The sequence below is a fragment of the Psilocybe cubensis genome, chromosome 3 (genome assembly GCF_017499595.1).
Source record: "Psilocybe cubensis strain MGC-MH-2018 chromosome 3, whole genome shotgun sequence".
Taxonomy (NCBI): domain Eukaryota; kingdom Fungi; phylum Basidiomycota; class Agaricomycetes; order Agaricales; family Agrocybaceae; genus Psilocybe; species Psilocybe cubensis.
In genome coordinates, this window is record NC_063001.1 from 1,923,315 (window position 1) to 1,943,121 (window position 19,807).

A 19,807-nucleotide genomic window follows, 5' to 3' on the forward strand; every position below is an offset into this window, starting at 1 on the left:
ATTGATAAGTTGAGGGGGTCGTAAGTGTAAATAATTGTTTTATTCGGCGTATAGAGGCATGATATGAACAAGCTACATGACGTCCAAAGATATTAGGACAAAGGAAATTATCGTGCTTGCACGTAATCATCGATTTTCAGAAGTAGGCATACTGTTTCTGTCGAAAGTTCGACAGCGCTGGTGCTGACCAATAAAGGTTGCACGACATCCTCTTCCAAGATGTTAGAAATTAGACCCTAAAATCAACGTTAATATGATTTTAGATTGTTCGAAGGCATAAGGTTACCTTGCGAACGTTGATTCCAGCATTCCTCTCTCCCAAAGCATGGCGATTGCGCAACTCGGTCACAATAGCGATAGGGTTCAAACCAGCATTCTCTGCCAAGGTGGTTGGAATGACTTCAAGTGCGTCGGCGTACGCCTGGAAACAATAGGCCTCCATGCCCTTCAGCGATTGGGCATATTGCGAAAGAAGGCGAGAAACATGAATTTCTGGGGCACCGCCTCCACCAATAAGGGCCCTTAATAGAAACATCAGTCAAATGAAGGTGATTGTTAGTTGTAATTCTGACCTTTTCTTCACCAAGCACCTAACGACACACAAGGCGTCGTGTAAGCTACGCTCACATTCGTCTACAACAAGGTTGTTGCTTCCAGTAGCGAGGATGCTGACAGTTCGTCCCCTATTTTTTATACCAGTGATACGTACAACTTTGACACCCGAATCACCAGTTTCTTCCACCAAATCCGCATATCCCAATTTGTCTTCAGTGAAGGCCTCAATATCAGAGATCGGTTTGCATCCCAGACTCTTTGAGAGAAATTCGATTTCATCACGCTCAACATCCTTGACGACGAGGATATTCAAGCGTTTGAGATAGTTGAGTGATAAATCATCGACTGCGTCTCGGAGAATAGATTTTTGAATAAGGAGGACATTACAATTTGCCTTTTTGATCTTCTTGCAAAGATTGAGAATATATTGACGACCTTCCTTTAACACTTTGTCCATGAGACGGTAATCGTTAATGACAACTGTGTTGTCCATCTATATGACAACTATGTCAGCATCGCCTATGGGAGGAGAATATTTTAGAACATGCATCGGGTTTAGGGGCACTCAATTGGAACTGAATGATGGCAATCTTTGCCTTTTCCATTCGGGTTGGGCCACCGGCGGACACAACAACGTTTTGGTTTAAAACAACACCTTCCACCAATTCCGTATCTTCAATGGTACCGCCGATTTTCTTAACGACGCGAATATCTCTCAGATCCACGTTTGAAGAGGTTGCGGTAACAAGGCGCGATACTGCTGCTACGGCGATTGGGGCCAACGTTGAAGAATACTGTGAAACAATCTACCACGAAAAGAATGATTAGCTACCGGTTGCGAATACGGTCACTTATATACCTTGGAGTTTAAGGAGGTGCTGGCAGCTCTTAAGAGGCTGGACTTGTCATTAAGGTCGATAGGCGTTGACATCTCAGTCAAATATTCAACAGCTTTGGCTGAAGCTCGGAGGAACGATTCGGCCACGATAGTGGGATGAATTCCCTTTTGCAACATCTTTTCTGCAGCACCCAGTAAGCTTCCGGCCAGGACTACAACGGATGTTGTTCCATCTCCGGCTTCGATATCTTGGGCAGCAGAGAGGTCGACCAGCTGAATCAAATTTAATAAAATATGGAACTTGTTCGAACGTTCACTCATATCGACGCACCATTTTTGCAGCAGGATGCAATGCTTGAATACTTTTCAAGATTGTAGCTCCATCGTTTGTTACAATGACCTCCCCCTTTGATGTTTGGATCTGAAAATATATCATCAGTGAGATTGTTTGAAAGGAGACAATACGTATGCTACGGCACCATCTTGTCCATTCCTCTTGGTCCCAACGAAGTGCGAACAGCGTCACTAATTGCTGTAGGCGGTAATGAGATAGATACGCCAGATTTTAGTCAGAATGACGCTTACCTTTTGCTGCAACCATGTTGGATAGGCGCAGTTCCATAGGTTTGCCCTGATCTCAAAACGCGTTTAGAAAGCGATCGCTTGTCCCAAAGAGAGACCCACTTTATCTTTGAAGGAGGCATTAGCTCCCGAAAGAACTTTGGTTACGCCTTGCTGGCTTTGGGAGGGTTGAGCTGAAGCCATGGTGCGATTATAAAAGCTAGTGTTGTTCAAGGCAAGCAGACTTGACAGACTCAGAAACGCGTCCTTCAAAATGGGTAATCGCGTTACGGGGTGTGACTGATGGCACGCTGTCCAGTCATATCTCTATCCAGATCGGGCAGGCCGTTAATTGACTTGTCTTCAACCACCAGCATCTGTACTTCACTCCAGAACTCAAGCAACATGGCCTTTGTGAGTTGCTCCTACTATGTATAACTCTAATGTGCTGAAACTCTCGATAGTTTGGCAATCCAAATGGACCTGGGGGTATTCTTGGTCAGATGGTTGGGTATGTGCAACGCGTCATATACAATCTCAGCGCATAACCTCATCGTTCAATTAGTGGCTTCCATGCAGGTTATGGACCCCCAAGGCGAGCCAATCCACGAGCTTATGACGAATATCTTAAAGCGTACAGTATGGCCATGCTTCCCGGGAGAGAGAGGGAGCATGTTTCGTATGGTGGTAAACGTACGCGTCATCCATGCCATTAATAAACGATTTCAACTGTCTGACAACTTTTTTCTCTTTAGTGATTATGCCGCAATCCGCGCTCGCAAATTTGAGTAATCTCGAAATTGAATCGCCTTGGATGTTCAAGCTGCGAAATCCAGCTAATCCTGCGGCTTCAACTCACGCAGGTGTCCTGGAATTTACAGCTGAGGAGGGTGTTGTTCACCTACCATATTGGATGATGAAAACATTGCGTTTGAACGAAGGTGACCCAATTCGAATCACTGGTACAGAGTTACCCAAGGGGAAATTTGTCAAGCTGCAGGCTCAATCCGTACACTTCCTCGAAATTTCCGATCCTAAAGCAGTGTAAGTCCGGGATGACTATTTGGTACTCCTTTTCTCTGACCATACATCGCAGCCTTGAAAGCGCGATGCGCAACTTCACAACACTCACTCAAGGCGATATCGTTGAAATATCATACAACTCCATTGTATTCGGCCTGCTAGTAATGGAAACAAGACCTGGCGGAGAAGGAATTACGGTTCTTGATACCGATCTGGAAGTCGATTTCGCCCCTCCTGTAGGATACGTGGAACCAGAAAGGCCGAAAGCTGCACCTCCAACAACCATGGCTTCGAAACTGAAGATAGATCTCGACTCGCAATCGCCTGGGTCGTCTCGACCAGGATCTTCTTTAAGTGGAGGATTTGCGGGCACAAGCACAGGGGTGACAAACGTGAGTAAGGACGGTGATCAGTGGGAAAGCTTCAAAGGAAAGGGCGAAACCCTCGCGGGAAGAAAGACAAAGGGGAAAGGCATCAGTCATCGCAAAGCAGAACAAGTACCAGAAGGTAGCAAGATCATCAGGACCGAGTAAGTTCTGTTGTTTTCAATGCTTTGCGTCGGATTAAACATACAGTTGTTTTCCTTCCAGTAATCATCGCATTGTTTCCAACAATACATTAGAATCCGATGTCAAAGTACCAGCTGCTTTGAATCTCCCTTTTGGCCAACTTTTCTTTGGCTTCAATGTGCAGGCGTATACACCACCCGAACCTACCCCTGGCTCTCCTGAGGTACCGAACCAGGTAATTCAATGTTCTTTTTTGTTGCTGTAAAGCTCAACGCTCTCCTAGCCGCGACCCGCTTTTTCAGGTTTAGGTAACACATTAAGTGGTCGATCCAATGCAAAACCGCCAGCCCCACCAGCAACTGACAACAAGGGTAAGGCTCAAGCAGAGCCAGCTTCAACGCATACTTGGGGGTCATCTGGTCATACTTTGGGTCGAAAGCCTATCACCTCAGACGGGCCTGTGGGCGTGGGCGGTGCACGAGTCCCTCAACCGCCGCAAAGAAAGAACAAGAAGGTGGAACGGAGCCCATCACCTGAGGATTGGGGAGTTGACGATGATGATGTTATCATGATTGACAGTGATTAATGACTTTCGTTTAATCTTGATTTGATCTTCTCTTCTTGTATCATTACCTCTTTTAAGTGCCAATATGTATATTCAGAACTACACCAATAAGGTTATTAAAGCATTACGACACCGATGCCTCTTCCGGCAGCAACATCTCCTTCACTGTTCATACCAGCCAGGGGTGATGTCCGCCAATTGTACAAGTAGAAATTCAAAAACCCGTCACCGAGTCCGAACTGAAGAAATGGTTCAATTACAATCCGCCAGGAAGTTTTTACGACTTACTTTAAGATCTTGAAGTATCGGTATGTTGTCCATTAAAGTCAACGCATTAAAGACGTCGAATTTGGCTTCATTTGCGACAATGAGAGCATCCCCGATCAGCAACAACAGACGCTGCTTGAGATTCTCATCCTGCGCTGGTCCTTCTCCTTGAAGACCTGTCTCCGAAGCATAATAGAATAGATATGCAGCATCAAGAATAGGATTGTTAATATTCCCAATGACTGTTGACGGCAGAGAGTAAAAAGAGAAAAAATCGGTAATTTTCTTCGTGTTGGGATCCTAAAGAAACGGATATCAGAGCATTGAATACTATAACGGCGGTTCGCTGACCTCTACAACATATGCCCATGTTACCTGACCTTGCCTGCGACCAGGTCCAGCACTCCCGATTTCTCCACGACCCATTCCGCTTAGAAATTGGTGCCTGACTTCATCAATATCAAATACTGGGGCCATATCGAATCGTTGCATGTATTTGGAATACAGTTCAGCAACAGCCGTAACGTCTTCCTCCCTCATTTCTCTCAGTCCTGGTAGAACAGTAGAAGTAGCAAGTTTGTTGACGCGAACCATACGTGCGAGGGTCATATGGCGGGGCACGTAGCAGAAATGCGTGTCCACGAGTTTGGGGATGTTCAATAGTCGATGGTGATAACGACAAACAGAGACTGGAGTGGGAATGACAATCCCTGCAGTATAAATGGCCTGGAAAACGCCTTGGAGATGACATTGACGCGTCACTTCTTTAATAAGCACAGGAGCTAATCGTTTCGAACGCAGTTTCTTGTGTACGCAGAGGTAGTTGATCTCGCTAAGCAAAATCACACTATAAATGAGATAAGTGGGGATGATTCATGAAGTTATGCTTTAATCAACCCACTGTTTGCGGACACGCAATGTAAGGGGTACACCAGAGATGAATGCGACCAGTTTCTTGTTGGAGGAAACGCGCACTCCAACATGCCATTCTTTATGATATCCCGGAGGAGTCAGGGCCCTATCATATTTTCAGTGAAAGGAACGTGATTTGATGCTAAAGGGGCTTGACCATGTCAAAAATTCAGCAGTGTATTGGAATCTAAAAGCAGCCTGGTCATCTTCTATGTAATTGAGCGACAGCAAATCGTAGACTTCTTTATTCTAAATCATGCCGATAAGTTTACATTGAGATCTGTCCCACCTGACATACCTGAGCAGGGTCTTTGATATCAAGCGTAGACCATTCAAAATCTTTAGGGAGCGGGTATGGCTCTTGACGAACTTCTTCGCGCGGCTTTGAGGGTTCAATAAAACCATCCTCTGTAGGAGGACCTTCCCCTGTTGTATACATAGGTAAGTATACAGTGTATAAGTGTTCCTATTCAATGCCTTACCAAGCTGTGGTACAGGCTGAGTAGACCAGAACTATACGAACCATCACAAGGAGTTACGAAAGAGAGGTAAAAATCATCATGGAAGAACCCACCTTATGTTCTCCCATATCCTTCTTATTAAACCCTCCTATTCCAGCCTTTCCTTGGGCCACATCCATAATCTTCATCTGTTGTAAAGCTTGTCGAACATTGTCGATATTAGCATCAGCTACTCCTACACCCCCTTCGGCCTTAACTTTATCCAGTACTTGTTCAACGACTTCTTTGGGAATTTCGTCTTTCCCCCGTAAAGCATCAAGTACTTTCTTAGCCTTGGATTTCTTTTTCTTCTTCTTTTTCTGGGATGCCGACGTAGAAGGTGCTTGCAATGCATCAACGTTGGTGTCTCCTTCGACTTCGGCATCGGAGCCAGATTGATCGTCATCAGACTCAACATCTCCAGTCGCGTCAATGACTTCGGGAGCCTTTTCTTTTTGTTTCGAGGGAGCAGACATGTTAGTAGAAGGAAGAATTCTAATCGTGATACTGATGGCGTATCGAGTACCAAAAGCACAGTAACTCTCAGTCCGGGAAGACGGGCCGTATGTTTCCGAACCACTGAACACCATTGCACCAAACAAATTCATCTGTCTTGCACAGAATTTCTACAATAAAGATCTTCTCTATATATGTCGATACTTTCGTGCTGACGCTAATTATGTCTAATGTAAACCTCTTTAATTCTGCCCTGTTTCCTGGGTTGAATTGTTGATTGGGGCTACCATTTGAAGGCCGTTATGGCCGACAGTGCATGGTAAGTATTGTCATTAATCTCACCTGAAGGCGGCTTACCTCTGGCTTTCGGTGGTACATCGGAGAACCTCACCCTGATACCTCAGCTAATTTTGTTTTGAAGGCTTTAAATGTGTAATAGGAATGTGACACATTGTGGTATGACGTACATTTCATTGCCCATTTATTAACTATTGCCAATTGTATGAAGCCAAAGAAAATAGAAATAAGTAGTCTTTTATTTACTTGACCTTGCCTCTGTTTTTGACTGCAATAGGCGGCCTTCTTACATCCATCCTCGAAGGTGTTGATGTTTTGTTACGTGCTAGGTCTATCGCCTGGCGACATAAAAGGGTTCCTCATCAGACTCGGATATCATCAACAGTGTTCTCAACGAGACTTGTCGACTACAAACTGGTATTCATAAAAATAAGCATGCAAGGGGGTAATCGAAACCACTACCAACAGTTGTATGCGCCGGCATGTCTTGTCGGAAGCCATGAGGAGGGTTAGCCATCGATTGTTGACAGTAATACCATTGGTAACGCTGGCTGCGTGCCGGATAGCAAGGAACAACTGTTTCTTTCGACAGAGAAACACAAGCGGGTGCTTTGAATATCACCGACAACTTTCCTGAGATAAGATTAAGCTAAAATTCAAAGATGTTCCGAAGTTCTATAACATGAAAGACATTTCGGATTGGTGCGCAATTAAGTCTGCTCTTCACAAAACAGTGAGACTATTTGGAAAAGGATTATTATAAAAAGACATGCTGTAAACCTCAGAATGACATCGACAAGAGCAACGGAAGGACCAGAAATGGAACATGAAAAAAGCGGGAAAGCACAGGGATGCAGAAATTAAAGGAGACGCTTCAACAAGCTTAAGGAGGAACAGGTCCAGGAAGCAACGACAAGGAAAGTTGCCACGATCCTTCAGGTGGAAATTGTACATGCAATCCTTGGAATCGTCGGTGTCCGCCCAATACGTCAACACGCCGATACCCTTGGGCGATGACCACTGCTTCGACTGCACGGCTGTCTTTTGCGCGTTCTTTGAGAGCGAGGCGCAAGGACTTTTGATTGCCAGGTACTGTATTGATATGAGAAATATCATCTGGAGTCAAGAGCTCACGGAGGTACTTGTAAATTGCATTCAAGACATCGCCGACAGTAAGATTTTCCGACGATCTGATGGTCAACAATCCCCAGCGTTTCATCCAATATGAAAGGACGGGATGGGTAGACACGAGTCTGACCTTCCTAATCCTGGTCGTGAATGCAGGATCTTCGAAGTTGGGTTGTACCCGATGCAAGAAGGGTCGATCATAGAGGCGCGCAGAAATTTCTGGAGGATGCGTAATGTCCCAAAAGATCCAGGGATGTACTGGGTTATCAAAATTTATCGATAATTGAGGATTGAGTTCTAATGGTGGTGCAGAAGCAAGAGGTTGCTGCCATTGCATTGGTGATGCATATGGATTGGACGGGGTGATGCCCGGCAACAGTGTTGTGGACCATGGCGGAGGTGTCCTCAACCACGCGTTTGGAGGTGGTGGGTTTCGTGCGGGAATGCAGAACATTAAACTTTCATCGTGAAATGGCTTTAATATCCGCATTCCATTCTCCGTAACAGAAGTGATACGACCCGGGGGAACACCTGGTGGGATATCTTCATATGGACGAAGGACTTCTGGAGGTATATAAGGATAGTATTGAGGCTGAAATCTGTTCATCGCTGGAGTGCGCTGCGTCAGCCGATGTTATACGGTTGGGTTGGCCGGGGGTTGTACCTACCAGCCATGGCGATTACAAGGAGAGAGTATAAATACCAAAGAATAAAAAGAAAAGGCGCATATACGATGTCAACGACCGTATAAAACGTCAAGATCAGCCATGTTGAAGTATTTGGTTGAGAGAAGTCGATCGATAACTTTAGATCGATATTTCACCGCGTTACCGGATCCACATAGAAACATGGGTGACTGTCGTAGCACCGAAGACACACACAGACAACAGACAGACAACAAATCCTTAGTCGAACTAAACTAGAACAAGGATCTGGGCAGATGGTTCAAAGTCGTCGCATTGCAATTATAAGAGTCATAGACCTGAGTCAATACGAGTCTCCCAATCCCAATTCGAATAACGCACAAGACCAACTATCGAGGCTGCAAGATACTTTGCGAACAGATTCTTGTCTTGATTTGCGCGAAGAATTAAGGTGAGAAGTGTGCGGGCAAGAATGTTGCCTGTCGGCTGCGTACGAGGGAAACTATTTCTGTATTGGGAATGATGAAGCCCAAGGTGCGTCAACATTTTCGATTCACCTTCAATACTCTCCCAATGGCAACGATGCTCGTCGCCTGGGTACTCCTATCCTCTCTTCTGCTAGGTATAACCGCTACCCCGACAAAACGTACATACGACACCCACAATTATTACGTTCTTCGTCACAACCCATTCCTCACTTCAGGGGCATCGCTGGACGATGTTGTACGAGCCTTGAAAGTCGAACTTGTAGAACAAGCCGGTGAACTTCAAGACCACTGGATTGTCAAACAGCTCAAGGATACACGCCTTACTACCAGAGATGTCTCCGATCCTGTGCTCTCTAGGTTTGAGGCATTTAAGCGGCAAGCAGACTCGTCTCTGGAAATACGTTCTGAGGAGACCCAGTTGGCTCAACGGATTGTCTCCTCCGTGGATTATCTCTCCTTGCAAACTCTACGCCAAAGAACTAAGCGCGCGCCTCCGCCAATAACCCCCTCCGCCTCCACCTCATCGAAAGCCGTGGCTGCACGGTTTGGAATAGAAGACCCAATGTTTGGCAAACAATGGCACCTTGTCAATGAAGAATATCCAGAGCACATGATGAATGTCACAGGTGTATGGGATATGGGACTTACTGGTAAAGGTGTTATATCCTCTTTAGTAGACGACGGTTTGGATTACGAGAGCGAAGATTTATCGTCCAATTTTGTGAGTTCTTTCTGTTTGTTCAAGTTCATGCACTTTCTTTTCTTAACTATTGATACATTTTGCAGGATGCTGACAATTCATACGACTTCAACGATCACGAAAAACTGCCTACTCCCAAGAATTACGACGATCATCACGGAACGCGCTGCGCAGGTCAAATCGCGGCTGAGAAAAATAACGTATGTGGTGTGGGAATAGCCTATGATTCTAAGGTTGCTGGTGTCAGAATCCTTTCTGGCCCCATCTCGGACGTCGATGAAGCAGCCGCCCTTAATTATGGCTTCCAGAACGTGTCAATATATAGTTGCAGCTGGGGCCCGCCAGATAATGGAATGTCTATGGAAGGACCGAATTACTTGATCCAGAAGGCAGTTGTTAATGGAATCAACAACGGAAGGGGAGGTAAAGGATCAATATTCGTCTTTGCCAGCGGGAACGGCGCAGCTCATGGGGACCAGTGCAATTTCGATGGTTACACAAATAGCATTTATTCCGTGACGGTGTCAGCTGTCGACTACAAGGGCTTGCATCCATATTACTCGGAGCCTTGTGCTGCGAACATGATTGTGGCATATAGCTCAGGCAGTAATCATCAGATTGTGGGTTCATTTAGTAATATACATAAAATCGCTGCTCAAGTTTTGTTTAGGTTACTACTGACAAAGGTAAAAACGTTTGTGCGACGACTCATGGCGGAACATCTGCTGCTGCTCCCAACGCCGTCGGGGTTTTTGCATTAGCATTAGAAGCGCGGTACGGCGTTTTCAATCATTTTCCTTTTTCTCCATTGATCATGGCCGTAACCAGTCCTGACTTGACTTGGCGGGATATTCAACATCTTTGCGTTAAAACGGCTGAAGAGATAAATAAAGATGATCCGGATTGGGAAAAGACAGCAAGCGGTCGTCGGTACAGTTACAAGTATGGCTTTGGTGTTCTGGATGGCTACAGATACGTAAAGGCGGCCCAGACATGGAAACTCGTCAAACCTCAAGCTTGGCTTGAAACCAAAACCATTCAGCTCAACAATGGGACTTTTGGTGATGACAAGGTATTCAAAGGTGGCGAATTTATACCTCCGAATGGTATTGAGAGCAAGATGACGATCACAAAAGAAATGATGGAAGAAAACAATTTGGAGGCCCTTGAGCACATTAATGTCAGAGTTTGGATACAACATGCATCTCGCGGAGAAGTGGAAGTTGAAATCATGAGTCCAAACGGAATCAAGAGTGTACTTGGCGGACGTCGCACGGCAGACAGGGATACCTCCGGATATCCTGGATGGATGTTTATGTCGGTCAAGCATTGGTCTGTTCATCCTGTTTCCCTTCGTTAAAAATTAGCTCACTTTGTAATTAGGGGTGAAAATCCTGTCGGGGACTGGACTATCAAAGTGAAAGATCAAAACAATGCTCAAAGTAATGGTTCATTCTTAGGGTGGAATATGATATTATGGGGGTCTACCATTGACCCGACACAAGCAATCAAGTATGAAGTTCCCCTAGTAGCTGATGTGTTACCTCCCGTCGAGGTTCCCCATAGGCCGATCATTGTACTTCCTCCCACCACCACAACATCAACTAGGCAACACCCTAAACCAACAGCGAACCTTCCGAGCGACCATGCCGTGGCGACTGGAGAAAATTCCAAGCCCGCTTTTTCCTCAGCTGCTGAAACTCAACCTTCACCAACAACTGCACCTTCTCCTCTGATATCTGGAACGCCTGACTTTGGCTGGTTCTCAGATATGTCGTCGCTGGTCACTGGCCAGAAATGGTTTTTCGGTGCTCTAGGGGCTGTTTCATTATTTGGCATTGGCGTTGGGGTCTTCTTTTGGAGACGCAGGGTGGCTCAGAAAGCGGCACAGTATACTGCTTTAAACAATGACAATGACGTTTCAATGTCTGCTCTGGGAACTTCAATATCTGGGGGACCTCGTACGACAAGGGAGCTCTACGATGCTTTCGGAGAGGTGTCAGACGATGATGATGACGAGACTACGGCACTCAGACAACCTCTGACACGCGGCGCAGACGGAATCGGGTTCCATTCAGGATTCTTGGACGACGATGATCCTCCAACAGCAACTCCCGGTCATACTCGATTATACCACGATGAACCCAGCAATCATGAACACGAAACGCAAATGAAAGCACGAGATGCATCGACACCTGAAGAAGTGATTAGTCCAACGGGGAGTGCCGATGGTAGCTGGGAGCATGCTTCACGAGAGTGACTTTGACGACTAACGCAATTTGTACCATATTATACCGTAGAACATTAATTCATTTTCAGGGCATCAGGGACTACATAAATACTGGTAATATTAACTGAAGACAACATCAAAACAGTATGAAAATATATCAACGAGAAAGATCAGACAACATCTATGGTACACGTGCATCCGAGGATTTGTGTTGGTATCCAGCGCAAAGAAAACAGCAAGTTGAGTGTACAAAAGGAGTGAGACAATCAGATGAATTGGAGCTTGTTTCCTCCTGCGACTCGAATCCAGATACCAAGATCCTCATACTGTAAAAATAACGTAAATGAGAAAAACATTGTCATAGAACCATGGCCGACTTACCGAAGTGATTGTTTCCATCAATTGAGCCTCAGTGTAACCTGAACTCAATGCTCTTGCACGAATGTCAACCAAGGATAAAACGCGACCATCCTCTTCTTCAGAATCCACATCCATGTCACGCTCGCCTCCAGGACCTTTTCCAAGTCTCTTTTGGCGTTTCGCTCGGCCCCCTGAAGATTCAGAGAGTCCAGTCATATCCTTAATCAATCGGAAGAGTCGACTGATCGGAGACCTGTCGATGTCGATATCGCGGTCATCCTCATCCACGAGACTTTCTTTGCTGCACTCCATTAACCGAAGAGCTTCATCCACATCGGCATGCTCAACAACATCTGCCCACCGGAGACGAGCGAGAGCTTGTGCAAGACGCAATATGCCAAGGAGTGTACGAGCAGATGTATATGTGTGGGACTTGTTCTGTAGCTCTTCGTCCTTGGACATCTTGCGAAGGCGGACGTAGGAGTCAACAACATAGCTGGAAACCTCTCTAGGAACGGTAGGTCGTCGTTGTCGTGCAAGAGCAATGTAGTGTCTAAGTGATTGTGAGATAAATATGTAACTTAATGCAGACAGCAAAGAGAAAATACCTCATGACATTAGGTTCAATCACCTCGAACTCAAGTTCAGGGTGTCTATTGTGCATGTGTACATAAGTGACATGCTCAGCAAGTCGCTCGTCTCCATCTCTCGTTGGCTTGTCTAAGATCAAGAACAGAAGATCGAATCTGGACAGCAAGGCAGCAGGAAGATTGATATTTTCGACTGGAGATATCTTTGGGTTGTATCGTCCATACAAAGGATTAGCTGCCGCTAGAATTGACGTCCTGGCATTGAGGGTTGTCGAAATGCCTGCTTTGTTTATGGATATTGTTTGTTGTTCCATAACCTCATGAATAGCTGTTCGGTCTGCCTCCTCCATTTTGTCGAATTCATCGATGCAACAGATACCGTTGTCCGCTAACACAAGGGCTCCTCCCTCTATAACAAAGGAGTAAGTGAAACGGTAACAACAAAAGAGAGGGGAAATGCTTCGACTGACCCAACACCATCTCGTCCGTTACGGGGTCGCGCATGACGGCTGCTGTCAGACCAACACCTGAAGAACCTTTTCCAGTGGTATAAACACCTCGAGGAGCAATCTTGGAGATGTATTTGAGCAACTGGGATTTGGCCACACCGGGGTCACCCATTAAGCAGATGTTGATGTCGCCACGAATTTTCATGCCATCTCCTGTAACTTTAGTGACACCTCCTACAAGCAATAGAAGAAGGGCTTTCTTGACATCGTCGTGACCATATATTTCAGGGGCGATACTTTGCGATAAAGTTGCGTATAGGTTTGGATCACGTCGGAGGTCAGCAATTTTGCGTTCCATTTCTGGGGTAATTTCCATCTCGGCGTATTGTTTTTTAAGCTGATAAACATGATGAGCTTCGAGGTAGGTGTCTGTCAAGAGACCTGCGCGGATGGCCTGGAAACCGGTGTACGGGATAGGAAGGAAGATGCCTCCTAAGTGTACAATATCTCCCGGGTTCATGAGACGGGTGAGGTTGCCATTAACGTGGACTGTCATTGATCTGGGTATATGACCCACAGGGACTTGATCTGGCTGTAATCGTGTAAGAAATCGTCTAGCGAATATGATTCAAGCAGTACTTGCCATTTCCTGAATTTTAACTTCCTGGAATGGACTAAAGCGACAGGCTCTTGTCTGCATGTGTAATGATCCACGAATGCCATTTTTTTTACACTCATTTTCATTTTGGCAATCGAAAATGGGGGTGAAGGTCTTGTTGGAGATATCTTGGAATGTTTCGGACCCGCAGCTATCGCAAGTATACGCGTTCACTTGCAAAAGAGGCTTGACCTCGGATACACGCGTCACAATCCCTCGTACCGTGATCAATCGGCCTAAAGAGGCGCCTTTCACTTCGCGAACAGCTATTGGTAGGTCAGATGCCAGTGGTTTGAAGTACAAGTTGCTGACCAACCGATGAGAATGGTCTAGTTTGTCAACAAGGTGAGAACTCACTATCTTCGAAGCAGATGTTCTGGGAACATGTCTTGAGAGCCTTCCATTTGCTCGTTACGCTCACGCCTCTGGTGCAAAATAACATCAATGACTTCATCTTGATCACTGATATCCTTGGTCGGTTGTGGCATGAGTTTGTCGACGACTTCACTGAAGAGGGTGACATATCGCCTCGTGTTATTTCGAATGCGGGACACAAGTTCAGATGCAGTGTGTTCGTGCTAAATAGATGGTATTATGAGTTGAATCTACAAGAAACATGAAGTCTTACTGTCAGGATATCTTCAAGGTCGATGACGAGCATTTGCTGGTCGCGATTGGCAATTTGTTGCTGAACGGGGATCAGTCGCGTAATCGACGCGTCAAAACAGGTTAAGACGCGTACCAGTTGATTCATATACTTCAGAGACCGTGTCTCTGCGTCTGCGTCATCTTGTTCATCCTCAATGCCGATATTAGCGAAGTCTTGTTCAAGGTCTTTTCCTGGGGTCCCTTTGAATTTTGACAAAAAGTCCTTGATTCGGTCTGGAGAGCAATAAGCCTAACTAAAGACAGATCGTGCGTGCGTTATCACCTTTTTCATCGTCGTACTTGATACTGATGTGCTCAACCGGGAGGGACATGTTGATGTGGTAGTGGGGAAGGCGGCCTTGTCGTCGGCATTTAAAATTATGCACGACACGGTCACTAACAGTGTGACGTCCGTGACCATATGCCAAATTGAGCATATCGGACATGAACTGGTGTTTGTCGCGTGTAAGTCGCGTCCCTCAGTGCCGTCAACTCTCGCGGACGCCGCATCCTAATCTCCGATTATACATATGAGCACATATCGTCTCGTTCCCTATGTCGAAATCATTGTTCCACGTAAAACAGGAACTCGTAGGCGTTTGCCTTCTCCAACAAGTTCTGTTAGGTCCCCATCTTCTGGGAAGCAGCATGAATCGGGATCCAGTGAATTAGAAACATTCACGCGATCTCCGAGAAAGAGGAGGAAATTGAACACAGTATCAGAGGATGAGGAAACCACTGCTAGCTCAGAATTTCTGACCAACAATGTGCGTCTCTCCATCTTGGTGAAATGAAATTGTCGATTCACCTGTGGTAACCACAGCCGCCTGAATCCGAAACAATTATTGGTCAACAAGCTATCACAGATGAAGATCAATCTGAATATGATGAAGCTGCGCGTCGTTCTCCTAGCTTGGGTGCTTTCTCTCATGGCGATGGCCCAGCCGTTGGTTACTACGTTCCCGACCACGATGAAATTGTCGAAGATGAATCACCTTTGCCAGACGAGACCTCTCCTGAAGATTTGGATGAGACTAATGGCGATATACCCGTCCGTATTCTCGATGACTACACCATTTATAATACAGCAACCAGGGAAATAATCCATTTGGCTCAGCTCCTCCTTTTGGACTCCTCTGACACAAAATACAGTGCTTCTGGGGTGGCGAAGGCATGGATAGACCCGGACAGCGAGGAAGATGAAGTACTTTCGGCGGAAGACACTGACGAAAATGAAACCTCTGTGGAAAGGCTGCAGCTTTCCAAAATCCTTGAATTCTGTGTCCACAATCTGTTGGAGGGTCAAAAGGTCCTCGACCCGTGAGTTTTCTCATTCATCTCCTTCCCAAGTGTATTCAGTTCTCTCATTCATTTGTATAATAGCAAAATCTACATTCGCACAAAGTACGCGTGGTACATACTGGGAATTCCTTCAGCTAGTTACCTTCCTTACTTCGCTCCCTTCTGGACAAGTCACCGAATACTCCATCTCTTTATCAATTCTTGTCTCAAAAATTATCGATTAACATATGAAGAGTTCAAGGAAAATCTGCAGGACATTGATGCAGAAGAAGATTCGGGTCCAATCTCAGCGTCTGATATCCTTGGCCGCAATTTAGAGTTAGATCAAGATTTAAACTCTGATGAAACTGTACGAACAAGCAAACACTCTACAAATACCTCGTTCTGATTTTCAAACATAGATGGCATATTTAATTTCATCTTTATCAGAGATTTGCCTTGAAAACTCCATCAAGATTTCGAGAGTTCCTGCAGTTCGAGAAATCATGGGCCCTGAACATTACGATTTTGACGTCGACATTTCATCGCAACGCTCGAAGAAAGAAAAGAAATCACGACCTGCGTTCACTTCGAAATCCAGCAACAAGGAAATCGAAATTCTTAGGAACAGGAACAACAAAACATTCCTTACCGCCACTGTTAACGACATTGCCAAAGATTTCTTCCACGTGGCGATGGAAGCTATCCGTCAGGAGGATGTCGACGAGACTGCATCAGTCAAACTTCCGCGCCACAAGGGGCATTATACTGATCCGTTGAAGATCGTCTGGGGTGATAGCTTTCCTGGAGGAAAGGTATTTAAGAGTGCGACGGTCGATGGTATTGTCTACAAAGTGTGTTCACTCTTTATTCTGCGTATGCTATTCTAACATATATTGCCTGTATAGATTGGCGATATAGTTATGGTCGAACCCGACGATAATTATAAAGTCGATGCAGCTGTGACTAAATCTTCACAAACTGTGAACCAATACGGGAATAGATACTGGTATGACAATGTCTTTTTGTCCCAGTTACAAAATATAATGACGATACTCGCTTTTTAGGTTCATTCAGATTCGCTATTTCTTCGACAAGCTGGAACAGGGAAAGAAAAATAAAATGCTGCATGGGGTCTGGCTCAGCCATGGAAGCAAAACGATACTTCAAGAGGCCGCACATTCAAAGTCTTTATTCTTCTTGAATTCTTGCGACCACATTCCTGTCAATTCTATATTCAAAAAGTGTGATGTCAACTACTTGAAGCCAGGGTATCCTGAGCCGCCAGACAACGGTGCACCAGATGCAACCGACTTTCACTGCATGTACGACGGCTTTTCCAGACATTCCCTCCTTTTTTTGCTGATATTTACATGCTAGGTTTTTACACGACGAGAACGACGCCTCATTCTGTGATATCCCTGAGGATGTCCTCGACTTCAGCAATCTGGATGAAGGCTACACTTGTTTCTCATGTGACGAGGAAGATCGTCGGAAAGCTAATGAGGAACCCCGACATTATTCGGACAGGGTCTGTGTCGACGGTGTGGACTATCATCTGCACGACTTTGTCTACATCCAGCCGACCAGGGACGGCCGTCGCCTCCTTGAGATTGGGCAGATCGTCACTTTGCACGACTCTGACCGCATCTCTATCAATATGCTCGGCCGGTACGACGAATATGTCGAACACCAGAAGAAGACTGCAGATTCGGAAACGGATCTCGTATCGGATGAGGTGTGCCGTTTTCTGATTACATATAGCGGTACTAACGATAATGCAGAGACGCCTTTTCATGACGGATGACATTGAGGATATTGCTCTGCACCAGCTGGATGGGATATGCCATATACTGCACCTCACCGACCCACGCAAGATTCAAGAGTGGATCTCGCACGACGACCACTACTACCTGAACAGCAAAGGTGACATCAAGAACCTGCACGCGATTTCAAAGTCCAAAGTGGCCTACTGCAAAGCCTGTTACGCAAAGGAGCAGGAAGTGATCGGTCAAGCGTCGCGTCTTGCTGATAAGAATGAAAAATTGATTGGGATGGAGCTGTTTTCTGGTGCGTTACTTTTTTTTGCTCGTATATCGCTGGGTGTTGAATGCGAAACAAAGGCGCTGGCGGGCTTGGGATTGGGATGGATCTTTCAGGCTTTGTGGAGACGAGGTATGCGGTCGAGTTTTCGCCGTCGGCAGCAAAGACGTATGCGTGAGTCGTGGTCTTTTCAGTGTATGGCGTGTCTGGTAACTTTTGTCCAGGCGGAACCATCCCAACACGAAGGTTTACTGCCAGGACACCAACCACCTCCTCAAACACGCTATCACGGGTCTGAATAGCGAGGGCAAGAGAGGTCCTTTGAAGTCGAACGATGAAAAGACAATGTGTCCTCCTTTGCCGAAGAAGGGTGAACCTGTGGATTTCATCTTTGGTGGTATGTTTTGGGGTGTATGTATGAATACCTGTGTTGAAATCTATGCTAGGTCCACCGTGTCAGTCGTTCTCAAGGATGAACCATTCAAAGGTGCGTTTTTGGGTCTTTGTGCTAAAGCAATGCTGACGGAACTGCAACACAGCGGCGAGACGATATCAGGTCTGTTTTTACTTCTTTGTTGATAGGCAACGCTAACTTTGATGTAGATCGTCTCTGGCGTGTAACATGCTTAGCTATGTCGAGCACTACGAGCCGAAATACTTTCTCCTGGAAAATGTCGCTGGGTTCTTGGACCACAAATTGTACACAAAGCAGCAGACTGCATCAGGCCGGGTGGAGGAACGCATCGTGCAGTTTGGGATGATCAAGTTTTGCTTCAGAACGCTCATTGCTCTCGGGTAAGATTCTATTACATGCTTTAGTATCGCGCTAACATTGGGCAAATAGCTACCAGGTGCGCTACCGGCTCCTGCAAGCGGGAGACTACGGTGCGCCGCAGAGTCGGCGGCGGGTGATCATCTGGGGCGCGCGGCGCGGGGAACCATTGCCACAGTTCCCTGTACCTGTGTACGCGTTCCCGAAACGTGCATGGAGTGTGAAGCTGCCTAGCGGTGGTCGTCTGGAACCACCGACGAGGAGCAAGGGCAAGGAACACCACAACTACGCGCCGCTCCGCCCGAGGACGGTGAATGATGCCATCGGTGACCTGGTACGTGCCCCACTGGGCTGGATGGATCGTGAATTGAAAATTGGATTTAGCCACCGTTCGATTGGATCAACCCGCATCGGATTATCGCGTCAAGCACGCGCGACCGCGAGGAGTCGAGGCGGCGGCTGTATGATATGAAGATCCCGCGGTTTGACGCAATGTCGGACAGCGAGAAGCGGTATGTATTTGACGCGCTGCCTGGGTTCCCCGGGGGCGCAAAGTACCCGATGCCGCCAAAGAACCGGTACCAGGAGTGGCTGCGGCAGGGGATGGAGGAGGACGAGCTGGTGACGGGTCAGTATACGACACGGTTTGCACCGCGGATCGTGGAGGCTACAGTGAATGTGCCGCTGAGACCGCTGGCTGACCATCGAGGTTAGTTTGGACTTTTTTTTTTTTGTTGGTTATTTTTTTCTGACAAGTCACAGATCTCCCTGGTATTCTGCTTGGAGCAAAAAGGATGAGGCAAAAAGATGCAAAAGGCAAAAGTAAGCTGTTTGGCATAGCTGTTGGACATTTTTAAAGAAATTAAACTGTGCAGTTTTTTACGGGAGGATGGATGGGAATGGGCATTTCAAATGTGCTGTGACGACGCTTTCGCCTGCTACAAAGTCGCAGTGGCCTGTACATCCTACAGTAAGTGAAGAAAAGTAGACTGATGACAGTGCTGACAATCCTCGCAGCAAAAGCGGATTATCACGGTTCGAGAGGCAGCACGGTCGCAGGGGTTCCCGGACCACTATGTGTTTGAATCATCGAACAAAAGGGCAGGTCAGATTGTTGCTGATGTGAGTGGATGTTTTACGATTAAAGAACATGAATTGACGGGTGTTTTTAGCAACTGCGGCAGATTGGCAATGCGGTTGCGGTGCCGTTTGCGCTTGCGCTGGGAAAAGAGCTTGGAAAGGCGCTGCTGCAGACATGGGAGCGGACGGAGCGAGAGGGCAGCGTGGAGGCATGAAACTTGATCTTGTTATTTTATTTGTTATGTATATATCG

The 19,807-nt window shown here is 46.2% G+C and overlaps 7 protein-coding genes across 7 annotated transcripts; 3 read left to right on the plus strand and 4 right to left on the minus strand.

Annotated features, from left to right (window-relative positions):
• Window positions 1–107: 107 nt before the first annotated feature.
• JR316_0003402 (T-complex protein 1 subunit delta) lies at window positions 108–2,158 on the minus strand (the record flags this gene model as incomplete). Its single annotated transcript, XM_047889175.1, has 9 exons — window positions 108–236; window positions 287–521; window positions 573–1,035; window positions 1,100–1,361; window positions 1,415–1,666; window positions 1,725–1,814; window positions 1,873–1,925; window positions 1,979–2,024; window positions 2,078–2,158. 9 exons carry the CDS (start codon window positions 2,156–2,158, stop codon window positions 108–110), a joined length of 1,611 nt encoding a protein of 536 aa, XP_047751549.1.
• Window positions 2,159–2,359: 201 nt separating this feature from the next.
• Window positions 2,360–4,072, plus strand: JR316_0003403 (Ubiquitin fusion degradation protein 1; the record flags this gene model as incomplete). The annotated part of the gene is made up of 7 exons (XM_047889176.1): window positions 2,360–2,368; window positions 2,419–2,465; window positions 2,520–2,647; window positions 2,710–2,998; window positions 3,051–3,506; window positions 3,568–3,721; window positions 3,770–4,072. 7 exons carry the CDS (start codon window positions 2,360–2,362, stop codon window positions 4,070–4,072), a joined length of 1,386 nt encoding a protein of 461 aa, XP_047751550.1.
• Window positions 4,073–4,167: 95 nt separating this feature from the next.
• On the minus strand, window positions 4,168–6,206 carry JR316_0003404 (Glycylpeptide N-tetradecanoyltransferase; the record flags this gene model as incomplete). Its single annotated transcript, XM_047889177.1, has 8 exons — window positions 4,168–4,290; window positions 4,340–4,618; window positions 4,670–5,165; window positions 5,220–5,336; window positions 5,388–5,479; window positions 5,529–5,656; window positions 5,713–5,743; window positions 5,805–6,206. The coding sequence occupies 8 exons, from the start codon at window positions 6,204–6,206 to the stop codon at window positions 4,168–4,170; spliced, it is 1,668 nt and encodes a 555-aa protein (XP_047751551.1).
• Window positions 6,207–7,366: 1,160 nt separating this feature from the next.
• On the minus strand, window positions 7,367–8,218 carry JR316_0003405 (uncharacterized protein; the record flags this gene model as incomplete). Its single annotated transcript, XM_047889178.1, has 1 exon — window positions 7,367–8,218. The coding sequence occupies one exon, from the start codon at window positions 8,216–8,218 to the stop codon at window positions 7,367–7,369; it is 852 nt and encodes a 283-aa protein (XP_047751552.1).
• Window positions 8,219–8,828: 610 nt separating this feature from the next.
• Window positions 8,829–11,703, plus strand: JR316_0003406 (Protease KEX1; the record flags this gene model as incomplete). Its single annotated transcript, XM_047889179.1, has 5 exons — window positions 8,829–9,464; window positions 9,530–10,063; window positions 10,114–10,217; window positions 10,272–10,775; window positions 10,827–11,703. The coding sequence occupies 5 exons, from the start codon at window positions 8,829–8,831 to the stop codon at window positions 11,701–11,703; spliced, it is 2,655 nt and encodes an 884-aa protein (XP_047751553.1).
• A 236-nt stretch (window positions 11,704–11,939) lies between these two features.
• JR316_0003407 (DNA replication licensing factor mcm7) lies at window positions 11,940–14,710 on the minus strand (the record flags this gene model as incomplete). Its single annotated transcript, XM_047889180.1, has 9 exons — window positions 11,940–11,999; window positions 12,055–12,586; window positions 12,642–13,032; window positions 13,094–13,660; window positions 13,712–14,037; window positions 14,088–14,308; window positions 14,359–14,418; window positions 14,473–14,612; window positions 14,662–14,710. 9 exons carry the CDS (start codon window positions 14,708–14,710, stop codon window positions 11,940–11,942), a joined length of 2,346 nt encoding a protein of 781 aa, XP_047751554.1.
• A 198-nt stretch (window positions 14,711–14,908) lies between these two features.
• Window positions 14,909–19,769, plus strand: JR316_0003408 (DNA (cytosine-5)-methyltransferase 4; the record flags this gene model as incomplete). Its single annotated transcript, XM_047889181.1, has 19 exons — window positions 14,909–15,145; window positions 15,202–15,698; window positions 15,762–16,029; window positions 16,112–16,513; window positions 16,568–16,668; window positions 16,727–16,984; window positions 17,040–17,397; window positions 17,444–17,729; window positions 17,783–17,876; window positions 17,927–18,099; window positions 18,149–18,189; window positions 18,242–18,258; window positions 18,306–18,497; window positions 18,547–18,808; window positions 18,859–19,183; window positions 19,237–19,296; window positions 19,350–19,444; window positions 19,492–19,596; window positions 19,647–19,769. The coding sequence occupies 19 exons, from the start codon at window positions 14,909–14,911 to the stop codon at window positions 19,767–19,769; spliced, it is 3,894 nt and encodes a 1,297-aa protein (XP_047751555.1).
• Window positions 19,770–19,807: the final 38 nt, after the last annotated feature.